The sequence below is a fragment of the Panthera tigris genome, chromosome A1, assembly GCF_018350195.1.
Source record: "Panthera tigris isolate Pti1 chromosome A1, P.tigris_Pti1_mat1.1, whole genome shotgun sequence".
In the NCBI taxonomy this organism is placed as follows: Eukaryota; Metazoa; Chordata; class Mammalia; order Carnivora; family Felidae; genus Panthera; species Panthera tigris.
Window position 1 is genome coordinate 196005537 of NC_056660.1, and position 21511 is coordinate 196027047.

General features: G+C 46.4%; 1 protein-coding gene across 4 annotated transcripts in view; it reads right to left on the bottom strand.

Annotated features, from left to right (window-relative positions):
* Positions 1-21511, bottom strand: part of ARHGEF37 (Rho guanine nucleotide exchange factor 37) — a 54192-nt gene that overhangs the window by 12018 nt on the left and 20663 nt on the right. For all 4 annotated transcript variants that reach the window (XR_006220731.1, XM_042994496.1, XM_042994482.1 and 1 more), the window contains exons 4-8: positions 14814-14961; positions 5037-5236; positions 3593-3723; positions 2786-2890; positions 711-821 (exon numbers count right to left, since the gene is read on the bottom strand). Coding sequence is in view for 3 of the 4 variants with exons in the window: in XM_042994496.1 (XP_042850430.1) it covers positions 711-821; positions 2786-2890; positions 3593-3723; positions 5037-5236; positions 14814-14961 (695 nt within the window). In the remaining variant the exon portion in view is untranslated. The remainder of the gene's footprint in view (positions 1-710; positions 822-2785; positions 2891-3592; positions 3724-5036; positions 5237-14813; positions 14962-21511) is intronic.

Below are 21511 nucleotides of genomic sequence, written 5' to 3' on the forward strand. Positions count from 1 at the left end.
GCAGGTAGGACTGGGCTCTAGTCCCGCCCCCACAGACTAGCCATGACCTCTTGCGTGTTATGTAACCTTCCTGGGCCTCCACGTGCCCATCTGAAAAACGGGGACGGTGCACATATGAGCTTAGCAGAGTGCCTGGCGCTTCCCAGCATCTGTGCACAGGTCTGAAAAGATCTTGTATAGAGTGGTGATCGCAAACACAATCTTTGGGGGCTCAGATCCCAACTTGCCATTGACCATCTGAGTCACTTCGGGAAGTCACTTTCTCTGAGCCTCCAGCTCTCATCTGCAGAATGGGGCTCTTAATAGCATCGACCCCGTGAGCCACGTTGTGAAGATTAAATGCGATGAAGACTGTAAAGGGCTCAGCAGCTTATGTGCCTGGCAGACAGCAAGGCACAACAAACATTAGCGGGGGCTATTTTTATCAGTAAAATGCATTAATAATAATCCCTGCCCTGCTGACAACTCTGGGCGGTTGCGGATGTGACAATCGTGTAAAGGTCCTGACTTCTAAATATTCTTCTTTTTCTTCTTCTTCTTTTTTTTTTTTTAAGTAATCTCTACACCCAACGTGGAGCTCGAACTCCCAACCGCGAGATCAAGAGCTGCATGTTCTACCGATGGAGCCTGCGAAGCGCCCCCTAAATATCGTTCCTAATAGGCTCTGCCGCCTGCCTGAAAAGCAAGGGGAAAGGAGAGGCTGCACTCACAAAGTCTGGGAAGGCCTGGAGCTGGAGGTCTCCCATCAGGCTGCAGTACTGCACCACCGGCCCCCCAGGGATGTCCAGCTCGGATTCCCGCGGCCTGAAGCGGAGGAAAGCCTGGACCCCGAGCAAAGGAGAGACAGTCAGTCATGGCCCATCACAGCCATCTCACGCCTGTATCCCCACCCCCCAACTCTACCCTCAAAGAGACTGTCCAGGCTCTCTGCACACCCACCGTGACAGGGAAGCACACAGCCTAGTCAATCCTTGCACAACTTGGGTGATTAGAAAGTTCTTCCTTGGACTGAACCAACATCTCTCTCCCTATTCCAGCGCTTTCCAAACTTCATGCCTTTGCCGATCACCTTTGTGGTTTTACTGCCATGTGCATGTTCCACGCATTCTATTAACACTTGAAATCAACTAACCATGCCTATTTGTATCAAAGTATTTAAAAAAAAAACAACCCACTGATGACACTACCATAAGAGGAAAACCAGCCATCACTGCCATAAATAGGCATGTAAGAGTAATTGCAATAAAAACAACGTCGTTAAGTTCTGTCTGGACATCGTTGCCTACAGAAGGCTCCCAGCCCGAGATTTGCCCTGCCCATCTTTGTTTGTTTTTTTTAATGTTTATTTCTGAGAGAGACAGAGACAGAGCTTGAGCCGGGAAGGGGCAGAAAGAGAGGGAGACACAGAATCGGAAGCAGGCTCCAGGCTCCGAGCTTTCAGCACAGAGCCCGACGCAGGGCTCAAACTCACAGACTGTAAGATCATGACCTGAGCCGAAGTCGGACGCCCAACCGACTGAGCCACCCAGGCGCCCCTCGCTCTGCCTGTGTTAAAGACACACAGGCAAAAGAAGGTTCTCCTGGACTGGGGATGACAAGAGGGAGTTGCGTGCTTGTTATGGGATTGCATGTCAACGCTGTGTCTGTCACATAAGCCTGAGTCTGGGGAAATGCAGCCGAATGCTTCCAAGTATCTGTCCTACCTGCAGAGCCACATGTGTCTCTCATATGCCTCTCGTTTCTCTCTCATGGCCTCTCCATCCTTTTTCTTGAGAGCCTTCCGCACCCAGCTCATTGTACTGTGACAGGATCCTGCTGCCGGATCCTTCCGCCGGGGGGCCCGGGATGGAGCAGGAATGAGCAGGGGGATCTGCCCCACACAGAGGGAACTGTGGCCTCCCTCATTTTACACACTTCCCGTAAGGCCACCCCAAACCCCACTGTACGAAGAGCTTGTGATCATCTGACCAGACTGCTTTGCACCAATGGACATGACTGAGAGCGATACCACAGGAAAGGGACAGAGTGGATGGAATGAGTCAGCATCAATAACAAAAGTGAAGGACTCTTTGGGCACGAGGCAAATGATGTGTCGGAAGGCATGCAAACTGGGGTTCCTGCAGGCTGAATTCAGCCTCTAGAAATATTTTTTCTTGGGCCTATACAGCATTTAAATTTTCATTTGTCGTTCACATGGACACATCAGGAGATTTCGTCTAAAAGTCTGAATTTTCAGTTGTTGTCTTTTTTTTCCCCCTAAAATCAGAACTGGCTACTCTGGGTCCACACTCCCAAACAGCAACAGCTTCCCTGAGCCAAGTAACAGCTACCCCTTTAGCTTGGAACCATCCGCCCATCCAGTCAGTCAGTCAAATTGTAAATATTATTATGTATTTAACGTTCCTGAAAAGTCTCATAAATAGCCTGTTAGATATTAAGCCTTGAACACCTGCACATTTCACTCAGTAATATTACCTGCCTGACTCCTTCAGGCACCTGAGTCTGTCACCTGCTCTAGGTGCCAGAATGGCAGGGTCCCTCTAGAGGGCTCGGACGCCAGTGAATTTTAACCAAGCTCATTCCCTAGCAGCTCAATGGGCTTGGAAGCTAAGGGTTGGGGAGTGCTTGCCCAGGGCCTTCTTCTGACCTACAGCCAGTGACTAGGTGACCTCTTCCGTTTGGTTCCCGCAGCTGCTGCCTCTGCCAGCTTGTTAGATTAGCCCTGCGTGCCTCCTGCCTGGGGGGCCCAGCCCAGCCCACCCGTCATTAACTGCAAGATCCTCACCTCCAGATTAGCCAGGTAAACAGCCACGTTGTTCTTCGTCTCGGTCACACACAGCGACACCCAGTGCAACCTCTCTTCTAAGTAATCGAATTCCTTGTCTTCTGTCTGAGAGGAGAGTTTGTGAGAGCTGAGAATATCCCTGGGGGAGGCAGTGAGGCAGTGTAGACCCACACCCACATCCCAAATCCTCACGGGGGACCACCTCGCCCAGCCCTGCCCCTCAGAGCCACTTCCTACGGCCCCAAAGTGGAGTGGGACGGTTAGAGGCAGTGAGTGCGGCCTAATGGATTTGTACTCAGACCATGAACTCCGATACACGAGCGAGCGTATGAGTCCTGGTTCACTTGCTTCCTAGCTGTGGGACCTTGGGCAAGTGTTTCACCCTCTCTGAGCCTGTTCTGTCATCTGCAAATGGGGTAATCAAAACACCTACTTCACTGGGTGGATCAAACCATGCCTGGTTCAGAGGAGGTATTCGATCAGCCTGAGCTGCTGATAGTTATTCACAGCTGGTTCCTTGCCCAAACCCAGAGATCAGCTCTCCTGTCTGCATACAAAAAAATACTCAGAGAAAGAGTAGCACAGGAGGCAGGGGAGAAAGCCCTACCCTGGCTCTTCAGAATCACGTGAGGGGACCACCTTTGCCTCCTCCTGGCTATGCCGTGTTGGGGACTCCCTTCACCCGCTTAGCCTCAGCTTCCTCATCTCCGAAAGGGGTCTAAGCCTGCCCCACCCACTGCATAGTCCTGCTCCTTGGGATGGCTGGGATGCAACCCTTCCTCCGTCGCCCCCGCCCTGGGAGCTCACCCTGGGCACAAGCCCAGCTTCCTGCTTCAGCAGCTGGCTCAGCCGGGTGGTCTTCTTGGAGAGGGTGTGCGTGTTGATCCGGGCCAGCCTCTCCCGGAGCGTCAGCTGCCCCACTTTGGTATACTTGGAGGCTGCACCAACAGAGGACAGAGAAGGCATGGGAACCAAAGCGGACCCAGGAAAGCAGGCATCCCTGACACACCTGGTCAGGCATCCCTGACGCACCCACCCAGAGCCCTCTTCTCAGACATCAGTGTCACGTCCATTAGGATGGCAGGCTGCCGAGGAAGAGCACAGGGCTCGGCGCCCCTCGCTCCAAGGTGTGAGCCCCGGCTCAGGAGCTGTGGGACTTTGGCAAGTCGCCACTTCTTGGGCCCATTTCTTCATTTGCACACGAGACCAGCCCCCTCGTGTGATTGCTGGGAGGGTCACATAAGATAGTGGGTCTGAAGGCACTTTCTAAAGAAGAGGGAGGTGATTTGCCTGGGGCCCCGTGGCCAGTGCTAGCCTGGCCAGGCTGGGGCGCACACATCCCCAGTCCTGGTGTAGCACCGGTCTGCCACCCAGCCCCGGGGCCTGAGTTTGACACCCAGCTCTGCCTCTTCCCAGCTCTGTCCGCTCTCATTTTATTTGGAGTGTAGATTGTAAGGCTCAGCCCAGATAATGAATGAAAGACGTGTCGCGGTCAGCCCTGGGAAACGTGAGCTGGCTAAACTAGCACCTCTGTACCATCTAGGTCGTGCGGTTGCGTTTTCTCCCTGCTTGGGACACTGCTTCCTTTTCCAAGTCTTTCCGTTCCAACGACCTGAGAGATAGAGTTCCCCACCCACTAGCTGCTCTTCCCAAGGTATATATACACGGCTCCTGGCCTCCCCCTATTCATGTCTCCTCCACAGTAGAGCAGCCTCCTGGTTCGGATGGGACTGATCTCACTTTAGTTCAAGGGGTGGGGGCTCACGGGCATAAGCCAGTTCATGTAATCCCAAACCCCTGGCCACAGTGATTGGTCTCAAGAATGAAACATAAACCAGGCCCAAGCCAATCAGCTCATGGCATTCTCCTAAGCGTGGTGATTGGTTCAGGGGGAGCACATGACCCAAGTGGATCCTATCAGCATGAAGCTCCAATTTAATTTTATGACTAAGGGGAGAAAGGCCCCGTCTTCTCCTAGAGGCTTTGCTGTGCAGATGTGAGTCTTGGAACTACTATCATGAGGGAGGCCAGCCTGAAGATGACGCTGACACACAGTAAAGACCGGAGATAAGAGAATTATGGGAAATGGAGCCAGCCCCCTGATTAAACCCTACCAAAAGCCCATATTATCTCTGGACTTGTGGTTACGTGAGCTGCTACATTCCCTTTATTAATGAAGACAGTCTGAGATGAGGTTTGGATCTGGAAGCATTCTCATTGATAACAGCCCCTAAATCTCCCCAGTCCTTACCCACTTCCTTGCGCCTCTTGTACTCATTGATGTTGGTGTTCACGTCTTGGAGGGCAGAGGCAGCCCTCTGAAGTACAGGGTAGGCACTGGCATCAGGATCTGTGTTCTCCAGGATTTTCTGCAGCAGCAATGGGTACTTGGTAATCCTCTGCAGAGGGATTACCAGTAAGAAACTGAGGCCTGAGGGCCCAGCTTGTGGCCTGGGGGAGAAGGCTGGCGTTAGGTAGGTAAAGCCCACCCTTTCGGGCACCAGGAGGACTGGGCTCTGGTCCCAGAGCTGCCGTTTAACTTGCCGTGGGCTCTCAGGTAAGTCACCCTCCTTCCATGGCCCTCGGTTTCCTCATCTGTAACACGTGAGGTCTAGATGTCAGATAGGCAGTGCTACTTCTCTCTGTACCTCTTTCTGGGCCCTGAGTCCCCATCTGTACTAAATGCAACGGTTAGTTCTTTGTCCTCAGCTTCCTTGGCCTCTCAGCAGCAGACACAGCTCACTGCTCCCTGCTCTTAATTTTTTAAATGTTTATTAATTTTTGAAGGAGAGAGAGACAGAGCGTGAGCGGGGGAGGGGCAGAGAGAGAGAGGGAGACACAGAATCAGAAATGGGCTCCAGGCTCCGAGCTGTCAGCACAGAGCCCAACGAGGGGCTCTAACTCACGAACCGTGAGATCATGACCTGAGCCGAAGTCGGTCGCTTAACCGACTGAGCCACCCAGGCGCCCCTGCTCCTTGCTCTTAAAACAGTTTCTTCTTTTGGCCCCATAGATGCCCATTGTCCTGCTTCTCCTTCTCCATGGGCCATTTTCTTGGCCTGTGGCTTTAAGCACATCCCAAACCCAGATCTCCATTTCCAGCTTCTGTCCAGAGCTCCAGACTCACGCAGTCAACTGCCTGCTTGACACGTCCACTTGGCAATGTCTCAAGCACAACTCCGTATGCGGGACATCCATTTTATATTTCATTCATTAAAATGGTTCTGTTGCTTTAAAAATCAAAAGTTTTCTGTGTCTCCCTCTCTCTCTGCACCTCCCCCACCAGTACTCTGTCTCTCTCTCTCTCTCTCAAAAATAAATAAAACATTTAAAACAATTTTTAAATCAAAAGTTGTAGGGGCGCCTGGGGGGCTCATTCGGTTAGGCATCTGACTCTTGATTTCGGCTCAACTCATGATCTCACAGTTTGTGAATCTGAGCCCTCGTCGAGCTCCACGCTGACAGTGGGGAGCCTGCTTGGGACTCTCTCTCTTTCTGCCCCAACCCTGCTTGTGCACATGCACACACTCTCTCTCAAAATAAATAAATGAAAATTCAAAAAAAATAAAACTTGGGGAAAATGGGTGATGGGCATTGAGGAGGGCAGTTCTTGGGATGAGCACCGGGTGTTGTATGTAAGCTATGAATCACGGGAATCGATCTCTGAAGTCAAGAGCACACTGTATACACTGTATGTTAGCTAACTTGGCAATGAACTATATTTTAAAAAATCAAATCAAATCAATCAATCAAGAAATAAATACTTTTTAAAAATGAACTGCTAAAAAGACTCGCTTGCCCAAACTCTAGACCTCATCCTCAAGATTTCTTCCAAGGACAAATACAAATCTCAAAAACCTTCTTCACAAATACTAATAACAACAAAATCTCCGGATCTGTCTGTATATTTATGTACGTTGCATCTATTTTGAATATATGGCACTTTCTACCTCTAAGGTATTGCTAAAATTACTTGGTAAAACAATTCTCTTTAACCAGCTTAAAGAAAATTAAGTACTTACATAATCCTAGTATTCATAAAAATTCTCAAAAATGGGGGTGCCTGGCTGGCTCAGTTGGTAAGCAAGCAACTGTTGATCTTGGGGTTATGAGTTCCAGCTCCATGTTGGGTGTAGAGATTACTTAAGTAAAACTTCTTTAAAATTTCTCAAAAATAGAATAAAAACAACCAAAGGGAATTTCAGGTTTATGTGATCTGGGACAAGATTTGGTAATAAAGCTAGTTTATCAGTTTAGTTAAAACAGGCTTGTCTTGGGGCACCTGGGTGGCTCATTCAGTTAAGCATCTGACTTCAGCTCAGGTCATGATCTCACAGTTTGTGAGTTCAAGCCCCACGTCGGGCTCTGTGCATACACTTCAGAGCCTGGAGCCTGCTTTAGATTCTGTGTCTCCCTCTCTGTCTGCCCCTCCCTCCCTCTCTCAAAAATAAATAAACATTTTTTAAAAAGGCCTATCTCTACAGTCATCAACATTAAATATGAAATATTTATTCTACCCAGGTTTACTAAAATAAGCTCATGTTATTGCTGTTACAAAATTTGTCAATAAAAACTTGGTAAATAAAACTTAAAAAAATAAAAAATCAAAGTCAAAAGATTTAAAAAAAATCACAGGCACTTTATGTTTAGGACGCATTTAAAGTATTTAAGGGTAAAAAGTCATAATGTCTACATTTGTCTTTAAATAGTTTAGTATAAAGATAGATGAAACAAAATGTTAACACTGGTTAATTTTAGGAAGTGGCATACGTTTATTACATTCTTCCATTTTTCTACAGGTGTGAAAATTTTCACTAAAAAGCTAAAAAATAAAACAAAACACATGAACAACTGGCGTCAAGACCCCTTCCAGATGCACTATTTGATGAATGGATGACCATTTCTAGTCCCTTCCTTGATGATGTCTGGCATTTGCAGAAAGAATGCTCAAGTCAATGGCATCTGGGAAGAGGTTCCAACAGTCTTCCCTTGATCGTGACCAGCAGCCTTTAGACCTGCCTTTCAAGAAGCTCGCGAGGATTTCAAGCCTCAGTGTCTACGCATGCCTCCTCCAAGAAGACTCACAGACGCTGCTCACAGCCATTCTCTGCCCCCCTCTCCATGGTACCTGTGCCTCTTGCTCTTCCTCCAAAGGAAATATTTCCAGACCAAATGTCCAGCAAAGATCAGTCATGAGGCTAAGAATAGGCAGAGCAGGTGGGTGCCCCTTCATTAGCTGCAGGGGGTTGGGCGGGGGGTGGGTAGGGGTAGAATTACCTGTCAGGACATGCCTACGCTAACCATCTGCTCTCGCCACGGGTTTCCTAGCACTTGGCTGACCACGAGCAGGGGAGATGGAGAAAGTCACCAGATATTTGCAATACTCTATCCTCTGAGCTTACTTTCCATGGGAAAGGGCCAACTGCCTCCTGGGGACAGCTGTCACTCCACAAATAAGGGGATGGGGGGGTCTTCAAAGAAATGATCACAGCTCTTCTCCAGAATTATCAAGCAGTCATGACAGAATCACAGCAGACTTTTATGTTTATGGCTTTTCTAAGGTAATCTGGAGAAAATGTTTAAGTAGCCTTTCAGACAGGCAACAAAAACTGGAAGATAATCCAAAGGGAGGGAGGGAGGGAGGGAAGAAGGGAGGGAAGGAAGGAAGGAAGGAAGGAAGGAAGGAAGGAAGGAAGGAAGGAAGGAAGGAAGAAAAAGAAAATGGGTGTGGGAAGGGGAGACAGGCCCGCTTACATTCTCTTGGTGGTAGCAGCATTTGTAAGATCATTTTGAAGAACAGTTTGGCAATTTGTGAAATGTACAAATATTTGTTCCATCGATCCTACTCCAGATATCTGCCCACAGAAATGTCAACTAAAGCGAGCAAAGATAAAGGTGGGAGCTACCAACAACTCTATTTATCGCAGTAAAAAATTGGAAACAAGCCAGATATCCATCAGTAGGGGCTTGGTTAAATAAACCACAGTCTGAGCTGCCCTGGAAAGGAACTCTGTGGGGCCATTAACAAGAACATGCTAAAAGTATTCCTAGTGTTGTGAAAAGATATTCATGACCGTGGTTAAGTGAAAAAGTAAGTTCTAGAAAAGCAGGTAAGTCAGAGCCCCTTTAAATTTCTCCTTCCTTCATTACTTTTCTTTCCATCCATCCATCCATCCATCCATCCATCCATCCAACACTTAGACTTCTGCGTGTAAAGTCTGTCTGCCTGTCTTTAAATGAACAGAAGAAAACCTGGATAGAAAAGGTTAACTACGAGGTGGAGAGATGGGGAAATGTGAGACCAACGGGGAATGGACTTTTACCTTTTACTTTATATATCTGTGTATTGTTTAAATATTCCTTTTTTTTTTTTAGTAAGCATACATTGCTTTTATATTTATTTATTTGTTAAAGTTTATTTATTTACAGGGAGAAAGAGAGAGCATGAGTGCATGCACCTGTGCCCACAAGCAAGGGAGGGGCAGAGAGAGAGAGAGAGAGACAGAGACAGAGAGACAGAGAGAGAGAGAGAATGAGTAGGGGAGGGGCAGAGAGAGAGAGAGAGAGAAAATGAGTAGGGGAGGGGCAGAGAGAGAAGGGGACAGAAAATCTGAAGTGGGCTCCCTGCTGTCAGCAGAGAGCCTGGGGCTTGAACTCACAAACTGTGGGATCATGACCTGAGCCGAAGTTGGGCACTTCACTGACTGAGCCATCTGTCAGCTCAGGTCATGATTTCACAGTCATGGGATTGAGCCCTGCGTCAGGCTCTGCCCTGAGTGTGGAGCCTGCTTAAGATTCTCTCTTTCCCTCTGCCCCTCCCCAGCTCACGTGCTCTCTCTCTGTCTAAAATAAAAATAAAAATAAAAATAGACAAATAAATAAAAATAAAACAAACCAAGATTGCCAATAAAGGAAAACAAAGAAGGTTTATCTGCCTTCTGCAAACTGCCTCCGCCATCATTCTGAGTGCTTCGTGCCTCTGCAAGGCAGCCTCCCCCGGCTGACAGCTGTACAGTCAGAGGCAGAACTTCCTGCATACTGCAAGGGCGAGCCTTTGATCCCCTTGGCCCTCAAGGTGGGAGCTGCATTAAGAGACAGGATAAACTGAACACCTCACCCACTCACCCACCCAAATAAAGGGCGGGAGACAGCATGCATTTTGGAATCACAAAGAATCTGATCAGATGGTCCATCCTATCCGGACGAGAAAGAACCACTTATGGTCGGTGTGGGGATTCTGGTTGGCTAAGCTCTGGAAAGAGTCTCATGATCATAAGCACAAGAAAGCCAAGAGCAGGTATAGCTCATTGGTAGAGCATTTGACTGCAGAAGCACAAGAAAGCCAGGATTATTGTTTCAAGAGAGAGGAGACAGCAATGCTGACAGGAAGAACGGCATCCCTGGTGCAATACTGGACCAGAGGCTCTCCCCGAGGGGCACTGTGGAAACCTTCGAGCACCAGACAGCTACAGGCACTTAGTGGGCAGGGACCAGGGAAGCGGGACATCTGCCAACGACAGTCCCACACTGTGCAGAATAGTGCTATGTCTCCTACGTCCCTCTGAACATTCAGAGACTGAATGAATGCCTCAAAATGTGCTGTGATTTCAAGAACTGAGATCTGAACTCCATCTAGTCACTTACCAGAACACTGGAAATTATTACGATGCTACCCTTCATAAACAAGACCCAGATCATCTGCAAGAACATCATTACTTCCTCACTTCCACTGCCCCCCCCGACCCCCGCCCAGATCTGATGTTATCCCTACATCACCTATGTCGTTTCCTTCTTTTTCATATCATACACAGGGAAGTTAAATTTGCTATCGTTGCTACTTGTCATTCTAGGGGACGCACATTCTCTGCTCTCTCCTTTTCCCATACTTCTTTCTTATACAGAATGGCTTCTGACTTTCCTTTCCTTGAATCCAAACTTATTTTAAGTAGGTGCCAGCATCTGATTGCTTCATTAGATTTTCTAGGGTAGTGGTGCCCAAGTATTTGCACACTGAAATACATTTAACTTTATTAGACATTATTTTCCTTTTACTTCTCCTTTTTATTTTGAGCCATTATATTGATTTTTTTTAAGTTCTGTATATAGGTAGCATATATATGTAGATTTCAAGAATATATTTCAGGATATTAATGGGGGGGAGGGGCAAAGGGAGAGGGAGAATCTTAAGCAGGCTCCACGCTCAGTGTGGAACCCAACATGGGGCTCGATCCCACGACCCTGGGATCATGACCTGAGCTGACATCAAGAGTCGGATGCTCAACGGACTGAGCCACCCGGGCACCCCTCAGGATAATAATTTAATGTCTGTTATAAAAAAGGAGCATTGGAACCATTAGATCTGAGAGCCATGATGTGGTTTCAAGGGACAAGGATAGCCAAGACAAGGATGAGAGCTGGGGTTCATAGAGTGTCACTTGGGTACAATGAGTCCGAGTCCCCATGAGGTGTAGTTATTACTCCCCCATTAAGTAAGGAAACTAGGTTCTGATTCATGAAATGGCTTCACCAAGGTGAGTTAGGAGCAGAGCCAGGTCCGCTACTGGGCAGTGTGGCACTGGAGCCCATGAGAAAAGTCTGGACTGGCCTGGCTGGGAAAGACCAGAGTGTGGAAGGCACGACAAACAGCAGCCTCTGTACCAACCACGGCCCCCCAACAGTGCTTCTAACATGTCAGAGCTAGATGCCAGCATTTGGTGCCTGGGAGACGTTATATCAAAGTTTCTGACTTCTCTGGAAAAATCAAAGGATCTCATTCCTACATGGCATTTGAGGCTGACGGTTTGTAAAATAGGGCTGTAATCATTCTACTCTCTGTGTTTGCACCCTTTGTTGTGGTGGTGGTGGTTGTATCCACACCCTCTGAATATGACCTTGAAGCTCCTCTATTCTATTTTTCCACCCCTTGGGTCTGTCGCAGCATGCCAACGCCCAGCCAAGACCTCTAAAGGCCTTAGCCTGCCCTGCCCTCTCACCGTCCTTCTCCCTCCCTCCTGCTCTCTCCCTCTCTCTATCCTGTGACCACCGTGTGAACGAGCCTGGGCCACCTGCCAGATGATGAGAGGCTGTACCGCCAGAGCTGAGTCAGCTCACGTGTCTCAGATGCACGACAGAGCCCCACCAAGATCAGCAAAGCTGAGCTTCAGTCGATCACAGGCACGTGAAGGTGCTCGGCCAGGGCTGGCAGAACAGTTTACTGAGCCCGGCTACATTGCTAACAGGCAGCAACGTGAGCCAAACAAATGTTTGTCTTAAGCCATTCCATTCTGGGATGGTCTGCTACATAGCAAAAACTACTTGATAGAGCAACAATCAGTGGAAGGTGGGCTGCAACCACTCTCTCCACAGGGTCTGTTGGCTCTGGTTGGCCTCAGTCTCCGCTGCTCCCTTTTGCCTCACACCAGGCACCTTGCTTCCCTCATTTCTGTTATCTGCCTCTCTCCTACTGAAATGTATTTAGTGACCGTTGCAAAAGCCTAAATTTGTTAAGACCCGTGGAAGGATGGATCAAAGGAGGGAGTGAATGTAGGTTTTGAGGGGCAGGGAGGGGCTAGGACATGGGTACTTGAACAGAAGGCTTCAGGGGGGTTGAGGGCATAAGGTAAGAGAGAGGAGGAGGGGAGGTAGCAGGAGGTTCCATATGAGATACCATCATCTTCAAAGACCTAAATCGAGGCGCCTGGGTGGCTCAGTCGGATAAGCGTCCGACTCCAGACTCTGGCTCAGATCATGATCTCATGGTCCGTGAGTTCGAGGGCTGCATTGGGCTCTGCGCTGACCATGTGGAGACTGCTTGGGATTCTCTCTCTCCCTCTCTCTCTACCCATCCCTATTGCTTGCTCTCTATCTCTCAAAAAAAAAAAAAAAGAGAGAGAGAGAGATCTAAATCTATATACTGTGTTTCTCTTGGGTGTAAAGGGAATATCTAAGCAAGATGAAATGGTAATAACCTTTGTTCCTCCTGCACTATTCTGATTTCCAGAAAATAACCTTCATCTCTCTCCATTTGGTGAGCTTGTCCTGGGAAAGACATAAGCCTTTGTAAAACCGAAAAGAAGCAGGACAATCCCAGGCAAGGAAATATACAAAGGGATGACCAACTTTAATCACAAGAAGCAAATGCAACATGAAACTACACTGAGACACCATTTGTCACCTGTCTCAGAGGCAAATATTCTAAAGTTTAATAACACAGTCTGGTGAGGCTATGAGGAAACAGACACCCCTACCTTGGTCACGGGAATGCAACTTGGTGTAGCCTCTACAGAAGGAAATTTTGCAATAGTATCAAAATTATCCATACATAATTTCTTTGACCTAGCAACCCATGTCTGGAATTTACCTCACAGAAATACCTGTACCTGAGTAAAATGACATATGCTCATAAATAATTACTCAACACTACCTGTAACATCAAAAGAAAAGAAGTGAACCAATGTCCGTTAATAAGAGACCAGTTAGGGGCGCCTGGGTGGCTCAGTCAGTTAAATGTCTGAATCTTTATTTCAGCTCAGGTCATGATCTCACAGTTTGTGAGATCAAGCCCAGTGTCGGGCTCTGTGCTGACAGAGCAAAGCCTGCCTGGGATTCATTCTCTCTCTTTCTCTCTCTCTCTCTGTCTTTCCCCCTCTCAGAGCTCTCTCACTCCATCTCTCTCTCTCACTCAACATAAATAAACATAAAAAAAACAAAACAAAACAAAACAGAGACCAGTTAAATAAACTGGGAAACAGCCATGTGGTGAAGGATATGCCATTCACAGGATCACACGTGTATGTATTGAAATGGAAAGATATTGGGGCGCCTGGGTGGCCCGCTTGGTTAAGCATCCGACTTTGGCTCAGGTCATGATCTCACAGTTCGTGAGTTCGAGCCCCGCGTCTGGCTCTGTGCTGACAGCTCAGAGCCTGGAGCCTGCTTCGGATTCTGTGTCTCCCTCTCGCTCTCTGCTGCTCTCCCACTTGCACTCTGTCTCTCTCTGTCTTTCAAAAATAAATAAACATTAAAAAAAAATTAAACAAATAAATGGAAAGCTATCCAAGATACAGTGTAAGTGAAAAAAAATACAAACGTTCTTTAAAAAGGCAGTAAAATGATAGTATATATTTGTATTTGCTTGTGTTCGCACATAGGAACTTTGCAAAGATCCATAAGCAATTTCAAAGTGGCTACCTTAACGCTGGGGCTGGGAGTAGGACTTGGGTAGAGGAAGGGACAGGGTTGGGAAGAATTTTTGGCTGCCTAAATGTGAATGCTTTTAAGTTTCTGAACCATAACTGCTATCCATCCAAAATTTTAATTAAAAAAAAATACTTGTTCTCTACATATTTCCTTCTAGAGCTTCCACCCGCTGGGGCCAGCTCTGGGCAGTGAAGCCACCCAGGGCAGTTCTGATCCTGTTTCGTGGGACAGTCTTCAGCTATCTGGAGAGAGGCCCTCCCGGGTGATACAAACCAGCTTCATGCCACTGCCATCCTGTCCCACAGCCCGTAATTCCGACCGTCTCACTGCCCTTCCTACGGTAGACACGAGTGCTGTTCGCCACATGTTTCTGTTCTTCCACCTCTGGACACATGGCAGGGTAGAAGCCCTGGCCTCCTGGTGGTCGGATGAAGCCACGTGATTAGTTCTGGCCCACGGATCACGAGAGCTGATAGAGACCATTTCTGGTCGGGAGCATTTAATTACCAGCATTAGACCCTTCAGAGCTCTTTTCCCTTTGTCACAGTTACTGGCAATAATCCAGAGAGTGGCTCCCATCAAGCTTGGGCCCCAGTGTGAGGATGACACAAACAAGGGCCTCAAGTCAACCGCAGTGGCGCATAAGGAAGGCAGAAACCTTTGCTGTTTGAAGCCGCCAAGAGCGGGGGTGGGGGGGTGGGAGTTTTTGTCTCTGCAGCCTCGCCTGACTGAGACACTCCTGAAGCAGCGTGAGCGGCACCAAGGAGGGGTGAGACCTTAACGGCTCCTGACCTTGGAGTCAATGGCAGCGGAAGCGAGTGCTACTTACACCACTGCCTCAATGATGCCCTGGATCTCTCGCTGCAGCTCTGGCTCCTTCCGGTAGGTCTCCACCAGCAGCAAGGCCTGGTCGTAGCTGGCGCAGTAGACCTTATAGACTCGCTCCAGCTCCTCTTGGAATTCCAGGAATAAGTTGCCTGGTGATGAAAGAGCGACAAGAAACCCTCAGAGGCATGTCTGTCCGCACCCTTGCTTGGGACACGGAGGTGTTGAGAGAGACAGCTAAGCCCTCGGCTCGGGAGTGAGGCTGCCAGGCCTAACCAGCTTTGTCACTTTGGGCACGTTCACACTTCTTCCTGAGCTTCCGTTTTTTCATCTCACGTTCAAAAGGCTGCTAGAAGGATTAAGTGACAGGGTGATACAGGGCTCAGGCTGGTGCACTGTGAGTCTTAATAAATGGTAGGTATAATTATGGCAACGATATTAATAATTCCCCTATCTGTACAGTGCTTTACAGTTCATAAAACACACTCGTGTTACAGCTTTACAATTGTATCTTGACAATTACTGTGTGTGGCAAGTACAACTTCAAACCCCCAGTTTACAAAGACACACTATAGCAAGCAGAGCATACACATGGACTCTGGAGTCAGAGAGAACGAGGGCCAGATCTCCGGTCAACCCTTCCCCAAGGGCATACCCTAGGGCAAGTACTTGACCTCCTGGACCCTCCATTTTTTCACCGATAGATTGGAATAAAAATAGCATTCACTTCCAATTGTCTTTTTATGAGGATTAAATCAAATAACACATGTAAAAACACCTGACACAAACTTTACTCACCAAATATTTACCGACTGCTTATTTATGGACTATATGCCAGGCACTCTTCTAAGCTCTGTGAACAAAACAAAGCCCCTGCCTCATGGAGCTTATATTCTAGTGGGGAAGAGAGACAGTAAATAAATATATTATATTCGTCACATTGAATATATGACGTTATACTGATTCTTGTTACCAAGAATCAAAACAAAACATTAGAAAGTAGTAGGAGAGCTATTTAAGGAAGGCCTCCATGAAGATGTGCATGCTTATCAGAGACCAGAAGCGCATGGCCCTGGGAGTGTGTGGTGGGAACAGCAATCCAGGTTTAGGGGGAAAAAATCCAAAGGGCTTCAGGCAGGAGAGCACTTGGCATAAGGGCAAGAGCAAGAGGGGGAAGAATAGCCAGAGCAGAGTGAACGAGAGCAGAAAGCAGAGAAAATAAACAGAAAACACAAGTCAGATCCCAGAGGGCCTCAAAGTAAGTAGGTAAGGTGGGATAAGGGGTTTGGATTTTATTCTAATTCTAATGGTGGTAAGAAGCAACCAGAGGGGTCTGAACAGGGGCGATCTGCTTTCTGTTTTAAATAGATTACTATAGTGCTCAATTTCAGCAGGACATATACCAAAGTTGGAATAATATGGAGAAGGTTAATGCACAAGAATAAAAGGCAAGTCTGCGAAGCATTCCGAATTTTTAAATCAGAAATTTATGAGGTTGGTTAATGCAGCAGGTGGATGGAATGGGGTGGAAAGAATGAGGGAACAGGATAGGATAGTAGGGATGAGAGGGAACATGGACTGGATGGACTGGAATTGTAGGTATCGGTACGAACTCATGGTCTTAAATATATAAAGATAGATAGATAGATAGAAAGAAAGAAAAGATAGAGATAGAAAGAAATGTAGATAAGTGCATATGCACACATTAGTATACACACTTATATTTCCCAGCTCTATTAGTTGAGAGGGTAATGACACCCCAGGGGCAATGAGCATACCTAGAGCCTAGAACTTGGTGTCTAAATACCATTCTGCCAAAATGGGAACCAGGGCTCCTAGGAGAAATGGCTGATTCCAAGGATGGGACAGGGAAGTACAAGATGAACCTGGAACGTCTTGTGGTGTCCGAAAGTAAGGGTGTACTCAAAAATTGTTGGAGGCATACAGAAAGGACACAGGAGCCAATGTGAAGGAGCTCTCAATGGCCAGCACTGGTATAATCTGAGCAAGAAAATCATGATGGTGCTGGATTCTGACTCGTGGAATAAAGTAAATGTCCCAGAGCCCATACTGATATAAATAACTGAATAAATGAGTGGGCAAGAAAGGACAGTTTGTACTTATAGAAAAATTGCCATTAATAAATGTAGAAGGAATAAGGGAAATAGAAAATTACCACAAGAACACCAGTAGTAATTACTGCAGGGCAGAACCACTGATGGATGCTAAAATTAATGCTTACTTAAAATTAAGTTTGAAATGAAATAGAACATTTGTATAATATAAAAGTTTTTCTCCATATTTACTAATTGTAAGGGAAAACTAGTAACTTTGTAGAGGAAAAACACAGAAGACACTATCTTCTATCAATCATGTGATCAAAATTAACAATATTTTAAGTAATAACATACAGAAACATCATGTGCCCCTGTTCTGAGCCACTAAGAAGGACAGGACGTTAACCATGATCTTATTGCCAAAAATGTCCAACCTCAATTTAAGAATGAAATATAAAGTGTTTATAAAATATTTATAATTTATAAAATATAAATGATACATATATAAAATTTTACAAAATCTATAAAATCTTTTTAATTTTAACAACTGAAAACCTCAAATTGAGGGATATACTATAAATCTGGCTTGGACTTTCCGAAGTGTTATGGTCCCAAAAGACAGACAGACTAAAGAAGTCTAAGGCAACATCACAATAAAATGAAATGTGGTACCCTAGGTTAGATCCCGGGCCAGAAAAAGGACGTTTATAGGTATGCTGTCAAAATGTGAGTGAGGTTAGGAGAGTCAATAGTGTTACAATGCTGTTAATTTCCTGGTTTCAACATCTGTACTGTAACTGTCTGAGATGTTAAAATTAGGGGACGCTGTATTGAGGGTTATTTAGGACCTCTGCATTATTTTTGCCACTTTTCTGTAAGTCTAAGCTGATTTTAAGATTCATTTTTTAAGATTTAAAAAGTTTAAAAAGAATTTTGAAGACATTATGCTGAAGGCCAAACACGATAGGACAAATTATTGTAGGATCCCCCTTTTGTGAGTTACCTAGAGTAGTCAAATTCACAGAGACAGAAAGTAAACTAGAAGTGACCAGGGGCTGGTTATTATTTGATGGGTACAGAGTTTCAGTTCAGGGTGAGGAAGTAGTTCCAGAGAAGGGCAGTACTTATGGTGGCACAACAATGTGAAGGTACTTAACGCCATTGGACTCAAATATGCGTAAAATGGTACATTTCATGCTGTGTGTATTTTACCACTATAGAAAAAAGTTTAAAAGTGAGTTTTAAAATGGGGCACCTGGGTGGCTCAGTTGGTTGAGCGTCCAACTTCGGCTCAGGTCATGATCTCCCGGTCCGTGAGTTCAAGCCCCGCGTCGGGCTCTGTGCTGACAGCTCGGAGCCTGGAGCCTGTTTCAGATTCTGTGTCTCCCTCTCTCTCTGCCCCTTCCCTGTTCATGCTCTGTCTCTCTCTCTGTCTCTCAAAAATGAATAAACGTTAAAAAAAATTTTTTTTAATAAAAAATAAAAAAGTGATTTTTAAAAAACCCTGCACAGAAAGGTTTATAACGGTTTTATTTATAACTGCCTAGACTTGGAAGTTACTAAAAATGTACTTCAGGAAGTAAATGCATAAACTGTGCTATGTCCATACAATGGAATATCATTCAGTGATTAAAAAAAGAAAAAGGAAAGAAATGAGCTATCTAAACAGGAAAAGGAGAAAGCTTAAATGCACATTGCTAAGTGAAAGGAGCCACTCTGTGAAGGCTGTGTACTGCACGACTCCAGCCATAGGACACTCTGGAAAAGGCAAAACTATGGAGACAGTAAAAAGATCAGTGTTTTTCCCAGGGGGGAGGGGAGGGAGAGGGATGAATAGGAAGATTTTTAGAGCAGGGAAACTACAAAATTCTGGGGCTGGGGGAATGGGACTATATGAGAATTCTCTGTACGTTCCACTTAATTTTTCTGCAAACCTGAAAGTACTCTAAAAAGTAAAGTCTATTCATTAAAAAAAAGATCTATACTAGCTGTAGTATGTTGAGACTAAACTAGGAGTTAAAAGCGGTGATAGGAATGGCTGTGAGAACGCTAGCTACCTCAAGTACCCACAAGAGTCTTTGGTTGTCCATCTAGGGGGAAGTGGCGAGGACGAAGACAAATGTATTAGCCACGAAAGTGGGTGGGGAGCCGTGGACCACAGGAAGCCCAGCTGACCCTACTGTCTGCTGAAGGTACAGGTCGGGCCCCTGACCTCGACCAAGCCCGCCACGGGGTCACATGGGGACACATGGGCTGGTGCCTAGCCCAGCGTGGTCCAGCCCTCGGCAAAGACGCCCACAGTGAGACTGCCACCCAGGACCGGTCCTCCTCTCCAATGCTGGTCCAGCCAATCTCCAGAGAGAACTCCCTCAGGAGAACCCCCAGAAGGAGGGGGAACAGGGGAAAGAGTACACAAAGCTGCAGCCAGGGAGAATCTGCATGCCGGGAGATCAGCCAACTGCAGAGATCATCCCTGCAAAGAGACAGCCTGGGCGTAGCCTTAAAATCTAGGGCGGTTCCCACATTCTCCTGAACCTGGGTGCGTCGGCAGGCATGTGACTGAGAGCAAAGAAACCGTATCAGAGCCAGTGTGACCAGGACAGGGGCATTCCAGTAACTGAATGGCAGAGGAAGGCAAACTCCCAGAAAGCAGAGCTAGCCAAAGGAGCAGCAATGCCAGGAATAGGAAAGTAAAGACTTAACTTCTTTCCCTCTTGTCCTGTGGTCACAGATTGCAAAGAAGTCACAGTAGTGAAAAAGTTCCTCCCAGTATCAAAAGAATACTCTGCCGAGACCTAGGATCAGTCAGAAAGGAAAAAAAAAAAAAAGGGAGGCAGGATGGTCAAGAGTTAGGACTCTTGTTCTGCCTTGACAAGCCCTGTCACTTGGGTCTCAGGTTCTTCTTTAGTAAGATGGGGACAATAAAAATAGTCATCAGCAAGTAACGGCATCGTGAAATGAAAGAGCTCGTACATGTTAGGTACTCAGAGTCGCGGCTGGCACATTTCAAAGAGGCAAAAACTGAGGCTCAGAGACATGAAGGGACTTGTGGGTGACACAGCTTTGCCAGTCAAGACTCCAAACCGTTAGACCTGCACTGCCCAGATACAGCAGTCACCATCCACATGTGGCTTTTGGGCACTTGAAATTTCAGGATCCCAAGTGAGATGTGCTGTCAATGTAAAAGACACCGATTTCAAAGGCTTAGTACCAAAAAAAAAAAAAAAAAAGTAAAATATGTCATGAATAATTTTTATATTGATTGTATGTTGAAATGTTAGTCTGGGGACATACTGGGATAAAATCAAATATATCGTTAAAAGTAACTGCACCTGCTTCTTCAAGTTTTTTCAAATGTAGCTTCTCAAAAGTTTTCAAATAAATGTGTGGCTGGAATGACATTTCTATTGGACTGCACTGAGCTACAGCATGGTGTCCTGTCGTGAGACCACCCTGGGAGGGCCCCCTGGGAACGTCAGAGTTGCGTTGGAATCGTTCGTAATGACAGGGGACCTAAGTCATCTGCGAGGAAAAAAGCCTGTTAAAGACAGTCATGCTTGAGGCCCAAACTCTCTTAAAATGCTGTGGCTACAGGATTGCGAGAAAGGCGATCCTAGCATAGCAAGGCGTGGGGGCTGGACTGGGAATAAAGAGCTGGCAGGAGCCAGGGCAGTCTTGACCCTGCACATAATGCACCAAAGAGAAGAAAAGCCACATGGATTCTTTGTGCCTCTTTTTTTGCTAACCACAACGGGCAGCGGACGAGGAGGCTATTCTGTGTAGACTCTACAGTCAGGAAATAGGACTGCCAAATTAGAGGGGGAAAAATATAGGACTACATTTCAGTGGAATTTAAATTTCGGGTAAACAATGAATAAATTTTTGGTATAAGTATATCCCGAAGGTTGCATGGGACATCCTGATACTAAAAAAAATTACTCACTGGTTATCTGAAGTTCAAATGTAATTGGGTACCTGTAGGGGTGCCGCGTGAGTGCCCAACTCTTGATTTCGGCTCGGGTGGTCGTCTCACGGTTCATGGGTTCGAGCCCTGCGTCAGGCTCTGTGCTGGCAGCATGGAGCCTGCATGGGATTCTCTCTCTCCCTCCCTCTCTGCCCCTCCCCTTGCTTGAGTGTGCTCTCTTTCTCTCTCTCCCTCTTTCTCAAATATATAAATATGTAAGTATAAAAAAAAGATATGTTAATTGGGCACATGTATTTTATCTGGCGACTCTACTAGGAAGGCAGGGAATGGAGTTGTCACCAGGTGTGGTCGGGAAACAAAGTGACATCCTGACTCTGACTCTTTGCTGCCAGTCAAGCAGGAAGGCAGAGACTGGCAGGCAAGGACCCTTAAACAAGGCACCACATCAAACCTCAAGCCCATAGCAACAGAAGAACCTAACCTCAGAGTCTGCAGCCCCTTAAGAGTGTCTTTGGCCTGAGGCTATACTGATTCCCACTCAAGCAGGTGGTGATTAGTAACAGAAACAAGGACAAAATGATAAAAGTTGAGAATAGCTTCCCAGGTACTTTAAAAAAAAAAAATCTTGTTCTTTAATTTTGTATTCATCCTTCTTTTTTAGGAAATAGTAACTCATTCACTTTGCTGTTTTAATAAGGAACTCTATTTTCTTTTTTTTAT